This window comes from Hemiscyllium ocellatum, chromosome 24 (genome assembly GCF_020745735.1).
Source record: "Hemiscyllium ocellatum isolate sHemOce1 chromosome 24, sHemOce1.pat.X.cur, whole genome shotgun sequence".
Taxonomy (NCBI): Eukaryota; Metazoa; Chordata; class Chondrichthyes; order Orectolobiformes; family Hemiscylliidae; genus Hemiscyllium; species Hemiscyllium ocellatum.
The window spans coordinates 54,140,812-54,154,052 of record NC_083424.1 but is presented as its reverse complement, the minus strand read 5'-3'; the positions used below and the strand labels follow the sequence as shown (position 1 = coordinate 54,154,052).

The 13,241-nt window shown below is 40.2% G+C and overlaps 1 protein-coding gene across 11 annotated transcripts in view; it reads left to right on the top strand.

Annotated features, from left to right (window-relative positions):
- The window catches only part of sfi1 (SFI1 centrin binding protein), a 139,897-nt gene that overhangs the window by 45,411 nt on the left and 81,245 nt on the right, over positions 1–13,241 (top strand). For 9 of the 11 annotated variants that reach the window (XM_060843802.1, XM_060843803.1, XM_060843807.1 and 6 more), the window contains 2 exons: positions 10,559–10,704; positions 12,939–13,020. The exons of 1 other annotated variant lie outside the window; for it this stretch is intronic. In XM_060843802.1, coding sequence (XP_060699785.1) covers positions 10,559–10,704; positions 12,939–13,020 — 228 coding nt within the window. The remainder of the gene's footprint in view (positions 1–10,558; positions 10,705–12,938; positions 13,021–13,241) is intronic. One more of the 11 variants, XM_060843804.1, reaches the window with a different exon arrangement.

Below are 13,241 nucleotides of genomic sequence, written 5' to 3'. Positions count from 1 at the left end.
CACCTATTGTCTATTGTCTAATATCCCGTACAACCTCAATATGACTTCCCAACTCTCATACTCAAAGGACTGAGCAACGAAGGCAAGTGTGCCAAAAGCCTTTTTAATACCCTGTTTATATATGACACAAATTTCAAAGACTGACGTACCTGCACCCCTCGGTCCCTCTGTTCTACAAGGCCCTACCATTCGTTGTCTAAGCCTTACCTTTGTTTATTGTACCTAAATGCAATACCTCGCAATGATCCAGATTGAGCTCCATCTGCCATTTTTCAACCCATTGACCTATTTGATCAAGATCCTTTGTAATCTTAGAAAACCTTCATTGTCTACTATACCAACAATTTTGGTGTCATTCGCAAACTTACTAAACATGCCTTCTATATTCTCACCCAAAAAACTGTAACATTATTCAAGATGTAATCATACTGTCCTCCTAGCAATTCTACTTTATTCATATGGTTATACGTTCCAAGACTTTTCTTATTATTATTGTGATCCATCAATGTAAAACACAGAATAATTCAACCCTAATGAGTTAACTGATGATAAATGTTGGCAGCCAGTTTGTACACAAAATCATACAAATATAAATGATGAATATCCAAAGTTTTAAAAAAAATCACGCAACATACAGATTTATTTGGAAGTACAAGTTTTCAGAGCACTGCTCCTTCACCAGTAGCTAGTGGAGCAGGATCATAGGACACAGAATTTATAGCAATAGATCATGGTTTCATTCAACTGATGCGATACATTGAACAAGGAGAAAGTGAGGACTGCAGATGCTGGACATCAGAGTCGAGAGGGTGATGTTGAAAAAGCACAGCAGGTCAGGCAGCATCCGAGGAGCAGGAGAATTGACATTTCAGGCATAAGCCCTTCATCAGGAATATATTGAACAAACCTAAATTGCTGTTAAGTCCTTCAACTTTTAGAATTAATTCGATTAATTAATATGTGAATCCCAGAGTTTCTTTCAAGTCACATTCCTGAGATAATTTAAGGTTTTTTATAAAAAAAATGACATCTCAGCTGAGACAATGCATTAAACGTGTGAGTATTCCAATCTTGATTTATTTCCAAAGTAGGATTTATAAAATATCACATGAATTGACTGTCCACAGATTGTGTAGGCACAAAATTTTTGAACAAAATAGAATGTATCTGCAAATACAATTCTGCAAATGCAAATTCAGCCCACAGACTTTTTGTGTGATTTTTAACTTTGTCCACCCCAGTCCAACACTGTCATCTCCACATGATGAATATCCAATTCATCCATTGATAGATGTGAGTAGAAGCGAATGATTTTGTCCAAGGTAGCAGTAGTAGACTTTGATCTGTTTTGAATAGTGCCAAGAGATCTTTTAAATCTGTCTGAACGATGCAAGTAAACAACTGGAGCCTTGTTTAAGCCTCTTCTGAAGAAATGCAATTCTGGAATTGCATCATTCTCTTGCTGTATGTTAGAGCATTATTTTGTAATATGCCTCAAGTTCTGCTTTGGTCCTTAAATCCAATGTCTTCAAATCAAAAATGAGATATGAATGAGAATTCCTAGAAGCATGACACTCTAACCGGAGCTCTATCAACAAACACATTGACTTGGATCCCATTTACTACCTTCTGAGAAAAAGAACAGGAAATGACATCACCACAGGAAATGGCATCACCAACCCAAGGAAGCCCAAACATATAAATAGAAAGCAGGCTACACCACCAGTGCCTCATCTGGAGGCTCACTGATGATACCGAGTAAGGTGACGAAACGTCTGAAAATGAACCTTCTAGCTCAGTGAGCAAACCCACATCCAAGAAATGAGAGTGCTAACAATAGCTAAACTATCACACCTTAGTCATACCTGGTAATAGCTACCAGGCACACTGTTCCCTGGAGAAATATTACTTAATTCATCCATAATTAGCTCTTATGACAAAAACAGTAGAATCACAACTGAACAGTAGGAAATTTTAAGCTGTGAATTTGAGCCAGTAACCAGTTGTTCAGGCTTGCGAAGTTATTTGAATCCCACGATTGGATTGCCCCCTTCTGATGTACCAAGAGGCATCCACAAACTTCCATATACGGAGGAACCTCGATTATCCGAATACCACTTATCCGAAAATCGGATTATCCAATGGAGATCTCGATGTCCCGACAGGAACATTACATCAAAGATGTGTTTCCAACAGTGATCACGTCTTTAGTTTACAGTGATTAAACAGGCACTGTCTCCAAATGACTGACCTTTCTCTCTCCCCACACTTTCTACAGAGCTCTACAGAGGGGTGTACCCTAAACCCCTCCTTCCCCAGATGATCTCTTCAACACTATCCTGTACAGGGCAAATATGGAACCTGTCAAAACGTTGCAGTAAAAAGTGTGTGTGGCTGTGTGTGCACTTACACGCACGCAATTTGGAGACTTACCCAACAAAGACAGCTGCAGCAGCAGTGTTATTGTTGGTGTCCAGTCCAGCTGCCCGGTGAGGGGGCTGAGACGCACGGGGGAGGGGGTGGTGTTGGACGGGGTTGGGGGGCAGGCGGGTGGTGGTGTTGGACGGGGGCGGTGAGGCAGTGTTGGACGGGATTTGGTGGTCGGGGGTGGTGTTGGAAAAGTTTGGGGGGCAAGGGGTGGTGTTGGATATGGTTGGGGTGCAGGGGGCAGGGGGAGGGATTGGCGGGTGGAGTTGGACAGGGTTGGGGGCAAGGGTGGGATTGGAGGGGGTTGGAAGGCTGTGGGTGGGCAGGGGTTGGAAGTAGGGGGCGGGGTTGGATGGGCTTGGGGGTGGTGGGGCAGGGGGGTGGTATTGGACGGGGTTTGGGGGTGGGAGGGTGGTGAGGCGGGGCCTCGCCCGCTGTGTGCTGCTACAGTCTTCTGAATGAGAAACAGACTTCAAAAACTCCGAGCCCCAGAGGAAAGGCATTTAATTGATTAACCAAATAATCAATAATCTGAGCGAAATAGTGCCCGTCCATCTCATTCCGATAATCGAGGTTCCATTGTATCTCATTTTGCTCAAATCTAAAAAGTCACTGAGGTTAATATTTCCTTTGGGATATGGAGCAGATAACATTTTAAATGAGGTCAAAAATATATTTTTGAAGTTTCAGTAAATGCTCTTTTTGTGTTTGATTAAACAAAGCTTTTACGTATTAAATATCATATGTTATAAGTATGTTACGAGTAAGAGGATTACTAGGGAAAGTGTGGGACCTATTACTGTTACGACATGGGGTAAACCCTCCTTCTAATTTAAACCAGATATTCAGTAAAGCTCGTCTCATGCTGTAATCTGTTAAATTTTGAGAGGCAAAGAACTATCCCAGATCTTACTATTTAAAGAAAAAAATTAACAATTGTATCCTTTAAGTCCAAAAGAGAACATTAAACAACAACTATTTACAACTCATTTCTCTTAAACCTATTTTTACCTCCCACTCCGCAATACTGATCTGTTAAATTTCCTCTGAAATTTATGGCAAATCACTTTCAAACCCAGTTGTCGTATTCGGATGTCAAAACGATAGATTTCTCTAGGTTGGCTTCGGGGTTCTGCTGCACAAATTTCTTTTGGACAGGTACCTTTCAGAGAGCTATTCTGCTGGCTGTTATGTTGGTGCTTGGCAGCTCTTTACTATTCTCCTTCTAACTGTTCAAACTGTCCGATTTTATACCCCAAAACATTGGATCATTTCCTTGGGTTGATGTCATCCCAAATAGTAAATTTAAATTCAATTGGATTTTTGTGTCTTGGGCACAATTTAAACCGATTGGCCGAAATTGAATTTGTTTTGTACTATGGCAACACAGCTCCAGCTATTTGTGTCAACCAAATCTTACACTTTTAAATCTTTCAGCACACTCTGTGCCAGCCAGAAATTTAAACTCCCTTTAAAGGGGCAGTACACGTCTATAAATTCATAAAAGAGAGCAAGGGCAACCTGTGTGTGGAGCCAGTAGACATGGATGAGGTCTTAAAAGACTGCTTCTCATCTATATTCACAGAGTGGAAAGACATTGCAGCCAGGGATATCGGTTTTATTAACTTGAGAGCCTGTATTTTCATGGTATTTATCTTTCACCAAAGTTTACACCATTTTAACTATATTCATTATATTTGCTGCTGAATTTACTTAAACCAGCTGGTTACTGATGGAAAATACTGATAGTGATGGTAATAGCTCTGAATTTGCAGTCAAGAGTGCTACTGTCACTGATTTTGAAGAACGCTATGTAGCAATCTTTCTGGTATGAATTTCACACTTCCTGAATATTAACTTTCAACCTGATATCCACTCCAAAAAAATCTCCAGCCATCCATGATATCATTGAACAGGGTACACAGCCAATCAAATTCAAGCATTTTTGCAGCTAACCAGGGAGTAAATGATTATCTAACAACTTACCTAATTTTTAACATAAATTTCAGAGGCTAAAAGGAAGGCTAGGCTGTATACATTAGAGTTTATTAAATCATAAAAATAATTTGCATTACCCAAATATAAAGCTAGGTTTTCAAGGCTAGAAAAATTGTTCACTCATAGTTATGGCTTAGTTATAAACCCAGTTACATTTCATTATCAATGAATGACTTTTTCATGGGTGTTTTAATTCTGATCTTATATCGTAAGTGCGGAAAATCTTAATAGGTTAGTGATTTCTAAAAAAAATTGCCATCTGCAGGATTGCCGACAGTGTAGGAACAGGGAATTATGCCATCAGCTTGTTTACATACATGTTTAACAGCACATGGCAGAATTTGTTGTTAGTTTTGGTACCATCCCAGTTGATAGTAATAAGAGATAAGTCAGAACCCAAAGTTAAATCTGGCTTGAGAGACCATAAGTTTTATATTTTACAATTTGATTACTGTGGTGGTCATTCAGTGAACATGTTCACATGAGGCTGTCAATGCCTCCTTCACAAAAAAAAAAGAAATTTTTACACAAAAGAAAAAAAGCCATACACAAATATATAGATGACAAATGTGCAGGCAGCACGGTAGCTCAGTGGTTAGCACTGCTGCCTCATAGTGCAAGGGACACAGGTTCAATTCCAGTCTTGGGTACCTGTCTGTGTGGAGTTTGCACATCCTTCCCATGTCTGTGTGGGTTTCCTCTGGGTGCTCCAGTTTCCTCCCACAATCCAAAGATGTGCAAGTTTGGTGAATTGACAATGCTAAATTGGCCATAGTGTTCAAGGAAGTTAGGTGCATTAGTCAGGGGTAAGTATTGGGTAGGGGAATGGGTCTGGGTGGGTTACTTTTCAGAGAATCGGTATGGACCTGTTGGAAAGGGCCTGTTTCCACATTGTAAGGACTCTGTGAAAACAATTTTGAAGGGTCTTATCATAAACAGCAAAAAGCAAGTCTCAACTCTTTTAACCCTTGCAATATCCTTTACAGATACTGCACACGAGTGAAGTGCCACTCCTATCTTTACATTAAAATTTTTTGTTCAACTGAAGAGGTTACAAGCTTTTCCTTTTGGTGACTTTGTTCACGTTGACCAGATACGATTCTCTCCATCTCTCCCAAAACAGGCTAACTTCCCGATGTTTGTCTGACTTTGACAACTTTGAAGGTACTGAAAAAAGCTTAATATTTCTTTTCACCTATGATAGGTTAAAGACATTCTCAAAACCAGGAATGAATCCTCAGCTCGAAGGATAGACTTAAAGAATTTGGATTCTATATTTGAGCGAAGTCTAGATTTAAGGGTGATCTGGATCAAGCTTTGAAGATAATAAATGGAATAGCTTGGGTTCTAGTTGACAGTCAGTTCCAGATAAATAGGCATTGGAGGATTAGAAATTTAAATTTTGTTTAAAGCCAGAAGTTTTTCTGTTGTTATGAAGTAGAGGTTGACATCCCCCCACCAAATAACTAAAACTGAAACACCCAGAGAGGCTTGTCTTGTCTCATAATCTGTTAAAGGAAGTGTGAAAACCTATCTCTCACCCCCTAATCTGTTATAAAGGAATGGTTAAATGAAATGAAATCCTTTCACTCAATCTATAATCAACAAGTGACAATTTGTTTATCTAACACCAACATTAAACAAATTAACAGAACCACTAACAAACTGAATAATTCTCCTCTAGCTACTAACTATTCCCGAATAAAATGAAATTCTAATGGTAAACAGTTCCAATAAATACATGCCCCACTTACATAACAAAACAATAGAATTTAGTTTTCAGCAGTTGCCACCAGGATATGCCTTCCGGAATGTTCCACACCTTCTCTATTGATTTTCTTTCAGGAATGCCTACTCCTTCAAATTCTTGCATCAGGAATACCTCTCTCTATCAAATTTTTTTGTCAGGAGTATTAGCTTAAAGTGCCTTTAGTCAGACGATGGTTACTCGGAGAGCTGAGAGAGCTAATCTCTCCAGATGGCAAATTTTCTGCCAATTTTCAAATGCTCTCTTCTTTTAAATACCCTTGATGACCTATTAATTTCGTACAATAAGATTGGTTCTAGGTTGTCAAAACCATTAGGTTCAAATTTAATTGGTCCTTAGTCTCCAAGTGCCTGTTTTAAATTAGTTGGCTGAATTTAAAAATCTGTTGTCTTAATAAAAATAATGCTTTGCCTGCTAACAGTAATACTTTGAAACAAGTATTTTAATTGGAGCACCTGCCAACTGGCAAGTTGCTGTCCACAGAAGCTAATTTTTAAATTTCTAAGCATTGGAAAAAACCCACAGAATCTTTAAAATGGACCATGTACTCTTCCCCTACCCCCTTATCATTTTACAAATGTCAAATTCTGACATCCTGCCTTCCAATCCACAAATACTCTACCTAACTTTGCAACACCCTTCATTCATGGGTTGTAGATCTTGCTGGCTAGGTCAATTTTTATTGCCATCCTCATTGCTCTGGAGAAGATGATTCTGTGCCTCTGACCTGTTGTTGTCTTTGGTCCATTTCAGTTTCTGGCCAGTAGTAACCCTGAGCATGTTGACTGTGGGATTCAGTGATGGTAATGCCATTGAACATCAAAAGGCAATGTTTAGATTCTCATTTGTTGGAGATGGTCTTTCCTTGTTTTTTTGTGTGGGTGAATTGTTACTTGTCTCTTATCCGGCCAGGTTGCTCAGCTCTTGCTGCACATGGACACGGACTGCTTCAGTATCTGAGAAATCATGAATGATTATCCCTACTTTTGACTTCATGATTGAGTGAAGATAATTAACAAAACAACTGAAGATTATTGGGCGTGGGACACTACCCTGAGGAATTCCTGCAAAAATAATTGACCTCTAGCAGCTTCAACCGTCTTACTTTTGTGCTAGATATGACTACAACCAAAGGAGAGCTTTTCCCCTGGTTCACATTGACTCCAGCTTGCTCAGACTTCTTGATGCTGTAATGACATCAGGAACTGAGTGGCCCTGGCAGAAACCAAATTGAGCAAATTATTCCTTTGGATGTTGCTTGATAGCACTGTTGATGACCTTTTTTTGTCACTTCTTGAGTTATGGAGAACTGACTGATGGAATGTAATTGCTGGGGTTGAATTTGTCCAATCTTTCCTGCACAGAACATAAATAGGAAATTTCCACATTAGAACATAAAACACCACAGCACAGTACAGGCCCTTCAGCCCTCAACACTGTTGGGTAAATACTAGTCTTGTTGCTCTGCTCAAACAGCATAGCAAAGGGCATGGCTAGGTCTTGATCACATGTTTACTGTTATTACCAGAATGTTGTCATAACCAATGCAGTATTCATTGTATCTGGCCATTTCCTGGTATCATATGGGGTGAATGGAATTGTTGAAGATTGGCAACTGAGATGTTGGGAGCCTCAAGAGGATGTCAAGGTTATCCTGTCAACATTTCTGGTTGAAGATTTTTAAAAATTATTCAACCTTCCCTTTTGAGTTTGAGGATTGGATATTTGTGAAATCTCCCAACTCCTCTTACTTTAATTGACCATCATTATTCACAACTGTACGTGACAGGACTGTATGACTTAAACAGATTTGTTGGTTCTAGGATTGCTGATTTCTGTCCTTTGCATGCTGCTTCCACTGTTTGGTATTCAATTAGTTCTGTTTTGCAGCTATACAGTTCATTTTTAGGTGAGCCTGATGTTACTCCTGGTGTGCCCTCCTGTGCTCTTCTTTGATCCAAGCTTGATCACCTGGCTTGATGGTAGTTGAATATAATTCTGCTACTTTTGATGGCTTACAGCATCTCATGAGCCCAGTTTTGAGTTGCTGGATGTGTTTGATGTCTGTACAATTTATAGCATGGTGGTCATAATGCATAGTAGGCTGGAAGATATCCTTAATGTGAAAACAGGACTTCTGTCTTTATAATTACTCAGCGATGATTCCTACTAATTCAGTAATGGATGGGTACATTTGCAACAATTAGATTGGTGAGCTAAGCAGATATTTCCTTAGTTCAAGCACTCTTAAAGATAGGCATTAAAATCCCCTTTGCAGTGAACATTCTCTGCCCTTGCCACCTTCAGTCTTCGTCCAAGTGGTACTCAACAAAATGAGTATTGATTTAACAGTTGAGATGGTGTAGTAAGTGGTAGTCAACAGGAGATTTCCGTGCACGATTGACCAGATGCCAAATGTCAAGGAATCTGGATTCAATATTGAGGAGTTCCAGGTAACTCATATATCTGCTGTTGAGGCAGGACATGCCCAGGGATTGAACTATGATGGGGTGTGATTATGTCAATGTGTTCTTGTCTAGTTTGTGAGACAGCTGTCCCAATATTGCGACCAGCCTCCAGATGTTGAGAAGAAGGATTTTGCAGGGTCACCATGACTGTATTTATCATTAGCAGGTTAGACCAAGGAGAGCCAATGGATGTTATGTACCTGGACATCAAGAAGGCCTTTAACAAGGTGCCACACAGGAGGCTGCTGTGATGTCAGGCAAGCTGCTAGCATGGATGGAAGCTTGGTTGTCAGGCAGAAAGCAGAGAGGAGGGATAAAAGGGTTCTTCTAAGGATGGCAGCCAGTGAAGAGTGGTGTCTGCAAGGCTCAGTGTTGGGGCCACAATTTTTCACTTTATACATTAACGATCCAGATGAAGGAACTGAGGGCATTCTGGCTGAGTTTGCAGATAATACAAAAGATCGGTGGAGGGACAGGCAACATTGAGGATGTGGGGAGGCCGCAGAAGGATTTGGACAGGTAAGGAGAGTGGGCAAAAAAATGGCAGATGAAGTACAATGTGGGAAAGTGTGAGGTCATGCACTTTGGTAGGAAGAATAGAGACTTGAACTATTTTCTAAATGAGGAGAAAATTTAGAAGTCTGAAGTGCAAAGAGACTTGGGAGTTGTAGCCCCATATTCTCTCAAGGGAAACTTGCAGGTTGAGCCAGTAGTTAGGGAGGCAAATGCAATGATGGCATTTATTTTGAGAGGACTTGAATATAAAAGCAGGGATGTACTTCCAAGGCTCTATAAGGCTCTGGTCCACATTTGGAATATTGTGCACAGCTTTGGGCCCCATATCTCACCTAAGGGTGCGCTGGCCCTGGAGCGTGTTCAGAGGAGGTTCATGAGAATAGTCCTAGGAATGAAAAGCTTAAGAGTCCTTTGAGGACTCTGGGTTTATACTTGATGGAGTTGAGAAGGATGAGGGGGGTTCTAATTGAAACATACAGAATACTGAATGGCCTGGACAGAGTGGATGTTGGGAAGATGTTTCCATTGGTAGGAGAGACTAGGACCCGAGGGCACAGCCTGAGAGTAAAGGGAAGACCTTTTAGAACAGAGACAATGAGAAACTTCTTCAGCCAGAGAGTGGTAAATCTATGGAATTCATTGCCACAGAAGGTTGTGGAGGCCAGGTCATTGAGTATATTTAAGACTGATATAGATAGTATCAAGGGTTACAAGAAGAAAGCAGGAGAATGGGGTTGAATTTTATGTCCAGATTTCTTTGGATTTGGCTTTCAGCATCTGCCATGGTGGGATTTAGACCCATGTCCCCAAAAGATTAGTGTAATATTATGAGTCCAGTGACATTGCCACTACCCACCACATATTGAAATGTAGTTCCTCTCTGAGAGAATACTGAAGCATCCCTGATATGTGGACTCTGATTCACTGAATTCTTTCAAGAATGAGGTGGATCTGTTTCTTTGTGGCGGTGGACATTAGGTTGTTTAAAAATATGTGCTGCAATCATGGCTGGAGTGAACTCCAGGTTTAGGAATGGTCATTCATCCTGAAGTGTTTAACTCTGATTTCTCTCCACAGATGCTGCCAGACTTGCTGAGCTTTTCCAGCAATTTGTATTTTTGTCCAGGTCTAGTTTGATTGCCTTGATGGGTGGGACAGAAAAAAATCGTCAGATTTTTATTCCTAAAATGATGGATTTTTTTTCTGGTTTTTAGCCAAAGATTAGTGATTTTGGATGGTGGAAAATCTATATATTGGGACAGATAGACAGACTGAAGGATTTTTACCCATCTGTCATTGTAGATACTTTTGCTTGTTTCTGATTTGTTGAAACAAAAGTGAACCTCTTAGAGACTGGGTCTTCCTTCTCTATGTCATGCAGTTTGGGCTTTTTCAGGTTCAGGATGAGAAGGCTCATGCTCATTACTGTCGGAACTTATTACCTTTGTATCTAAAGAAGTGGAAAGTATTTGTCAGTGAGAAGAAACGCCTGAATCAGATGAAAGAGACCGCGTGGGAATTTCACAGGTATGTGTTTAGAGTGGCTTTTGCCCTGCTTAATCCCTCTACTGAAGACACCTGATTCTATGATGCATTTCCTCACTCTCACCCATATACCTGTTTTTAAGTATGTGCAAACTGGCAACTAGCTTGACCATAGAGAGATAACAACTCAGCTTGCTGAGCTCTTCACCTGACATGCCTTGATACTTATTCATCATTGGATTGTAGGGGTGAGCAACACCAATAAACGATAGCAGTTCAAGAGGAAGTTCACCACCACTTTCTCCAGGGAAATTTGGATGGGCAATAAGTGTTGACCCAGTCGGCAATCCCCAAATTCCCTAAATGAATGAGAAAGAAAGTGTGAGTTGGCTTTTGGTGAATGTTGGTCTTTTTTCATACTTTCGTGGGATCTGGACATTGTTGACAGGCCTAATATTTTGTGTCCATTCCTGTATATCCTCAGAAATGAAAACAAAGAAATAGAAGAATGGAAAAGAATTGTCCTTAGAAGGACCGCGTGAATTGACAGAAGGGTGGAAGTTGGAACAAAAATGACAAAGTTTTCCAGTTCTGATTAAGAGCAGAGAAAGGTGACATACAGCTATTAGTGTACCAGGAAAAAGAGTTGAGTAATCTGAGTAAGACTGGAACAAAGAGTATTCTGCATACCCCATAAAAACAGTGCAGCTAGGACCATTGCAGGTTTCTTTAATAGCAATTTTGATGCTTCAGTATGCCCTACAATTTCCTCAGCTGAAGAATGTCTGCCCCACTGACCGGGGTTGATGGAGAGCTTGATTGTATAATTTTCGTTTCCCCCAATTCTGCTCTCGCCTCTTCTCCTCCCTCCATATTGGGTTTCCTTTATCCCTTTAATTTCCACTGCATTCTACATTGAATGAATCATCCTCTGGCGTGGATGCCACCACCAGTCACAGGATTCCAAAGAAACTCTACCCTTTTCCCTTGCTTTACCACCCCATCAAGAGTCTCTCCTTCCTGGTGCATCTTCCCATGCAATATCTGCCTTATTCACTTCTACTTTGTCAATGTCACACTTTTTGGATGAAAAGCAATTAACGTTTACCTGTACTTATAATTTAATATATTGTACTCATTAGTTTGAATGCCATTTCCTCTACACTGGGTAAACCAGAGTTTGCTTTGAGGAATATTTTTGGTCAGCCCTCACAGTCTCATGCCATTTTAATTCTCCACCTTTCTCCCCTTCTGTTTTCTATCTCTTAAATAGTTCTAAAGCTCCTCAGTGGAAACTTGAACTGAACCTCATCTTTAAATTACATATTTCAGAGATTTCTGGACTTAACATTGGGTGCATTAATTTCAGATCACAATCTCTTTCCGAGCACCAAAGCACCTGATGGTGATTCACTGGCTCCAGCTGGAAATGAATAACAATGTAAGCAGGCTGAAGCTCTCTTTGTAGGACCTGCTGACATTGTTAGCATTATACGTAGTAGGCAGTTTGTTCAGCTACTGCAAGGCTTGGTCCCAAGTGAACTATGAGCTTGCAGTAAGCCAAAGTCTTAACTATGGTGAGTGAATCCAGAATAAGGGCTTAACTTGAAAATTAGAACTCGAATCAGATAAAGGTGAATCCAGGAAGCATTTGTGTGCACAAAGGCAGATGGAAATGTGAATATAGTACAACCTTGTAATCTGAACATCAGTTCTACAAATTTTAGATTATCCGAACAAGATCTCAAGGTCCCGTCAAAACGGCATTCGGCATCTCAGCCTTCAGTTATCAGTTAAATGGCATTATGGCGTGCATTGTCGGATAACTGAGGCATGTTCGATAACCGGCACTCGTAAATTGCGGCTTGTTTATGATCAGATCAGTTTTCTGAATGATCAGTTATCAGAACAAAATACTCCCTACCTGTTTCAGTCAGATAATTGAGGTTGTACTGTAGTCTGTTCAAGAAGGTAGGGAATCAGTTGAAAATTTAAAACTGAAACAGCTTGTTTTCGTTAGATCGGGATTTTTAAGTTATGGAGCCTAGTTGGGTCAATGGAGTTGTTACAGGTCAGCTGTGATCTGTATGGATGACAGGATCTCAGTGTTTAAACAATTGGTTTGGTTCGGGTCATCAATGCTCAATCACCTCAGTAAAATGAATTCATCACAATGACTTGGGAAGGACACTGCTGCGTAATTATCCAGCAACATAAGTACTTTGAATGGTGTGACTGAAAACTACCCTGTAATATATCATTATTCACCCTCACAGAGAGATGTTGCTGAAATTGACTTTTCACACATGGTGGGAAAAGTTGGATCGTCAGCGTGAGAATCGAACGGCAGAAAGATTGGTAACTATACCTTTCATCCTTTCAATAGTTAATCATAACAGAGGGTGTAAAAATAAGCTATACTGGTTTGTGGAAATGTTCTGTTGTGAAATTAGTTTGGGGGTATAATTGATCTGTTCTACTGGAGCCATTATTGGAACATAGGAAAAGAAGCAGGCTATTTAGTCTCTCGACCCTGTTCCACCATTCAATAAGATCATGGCTAATCTAACTCCATATGC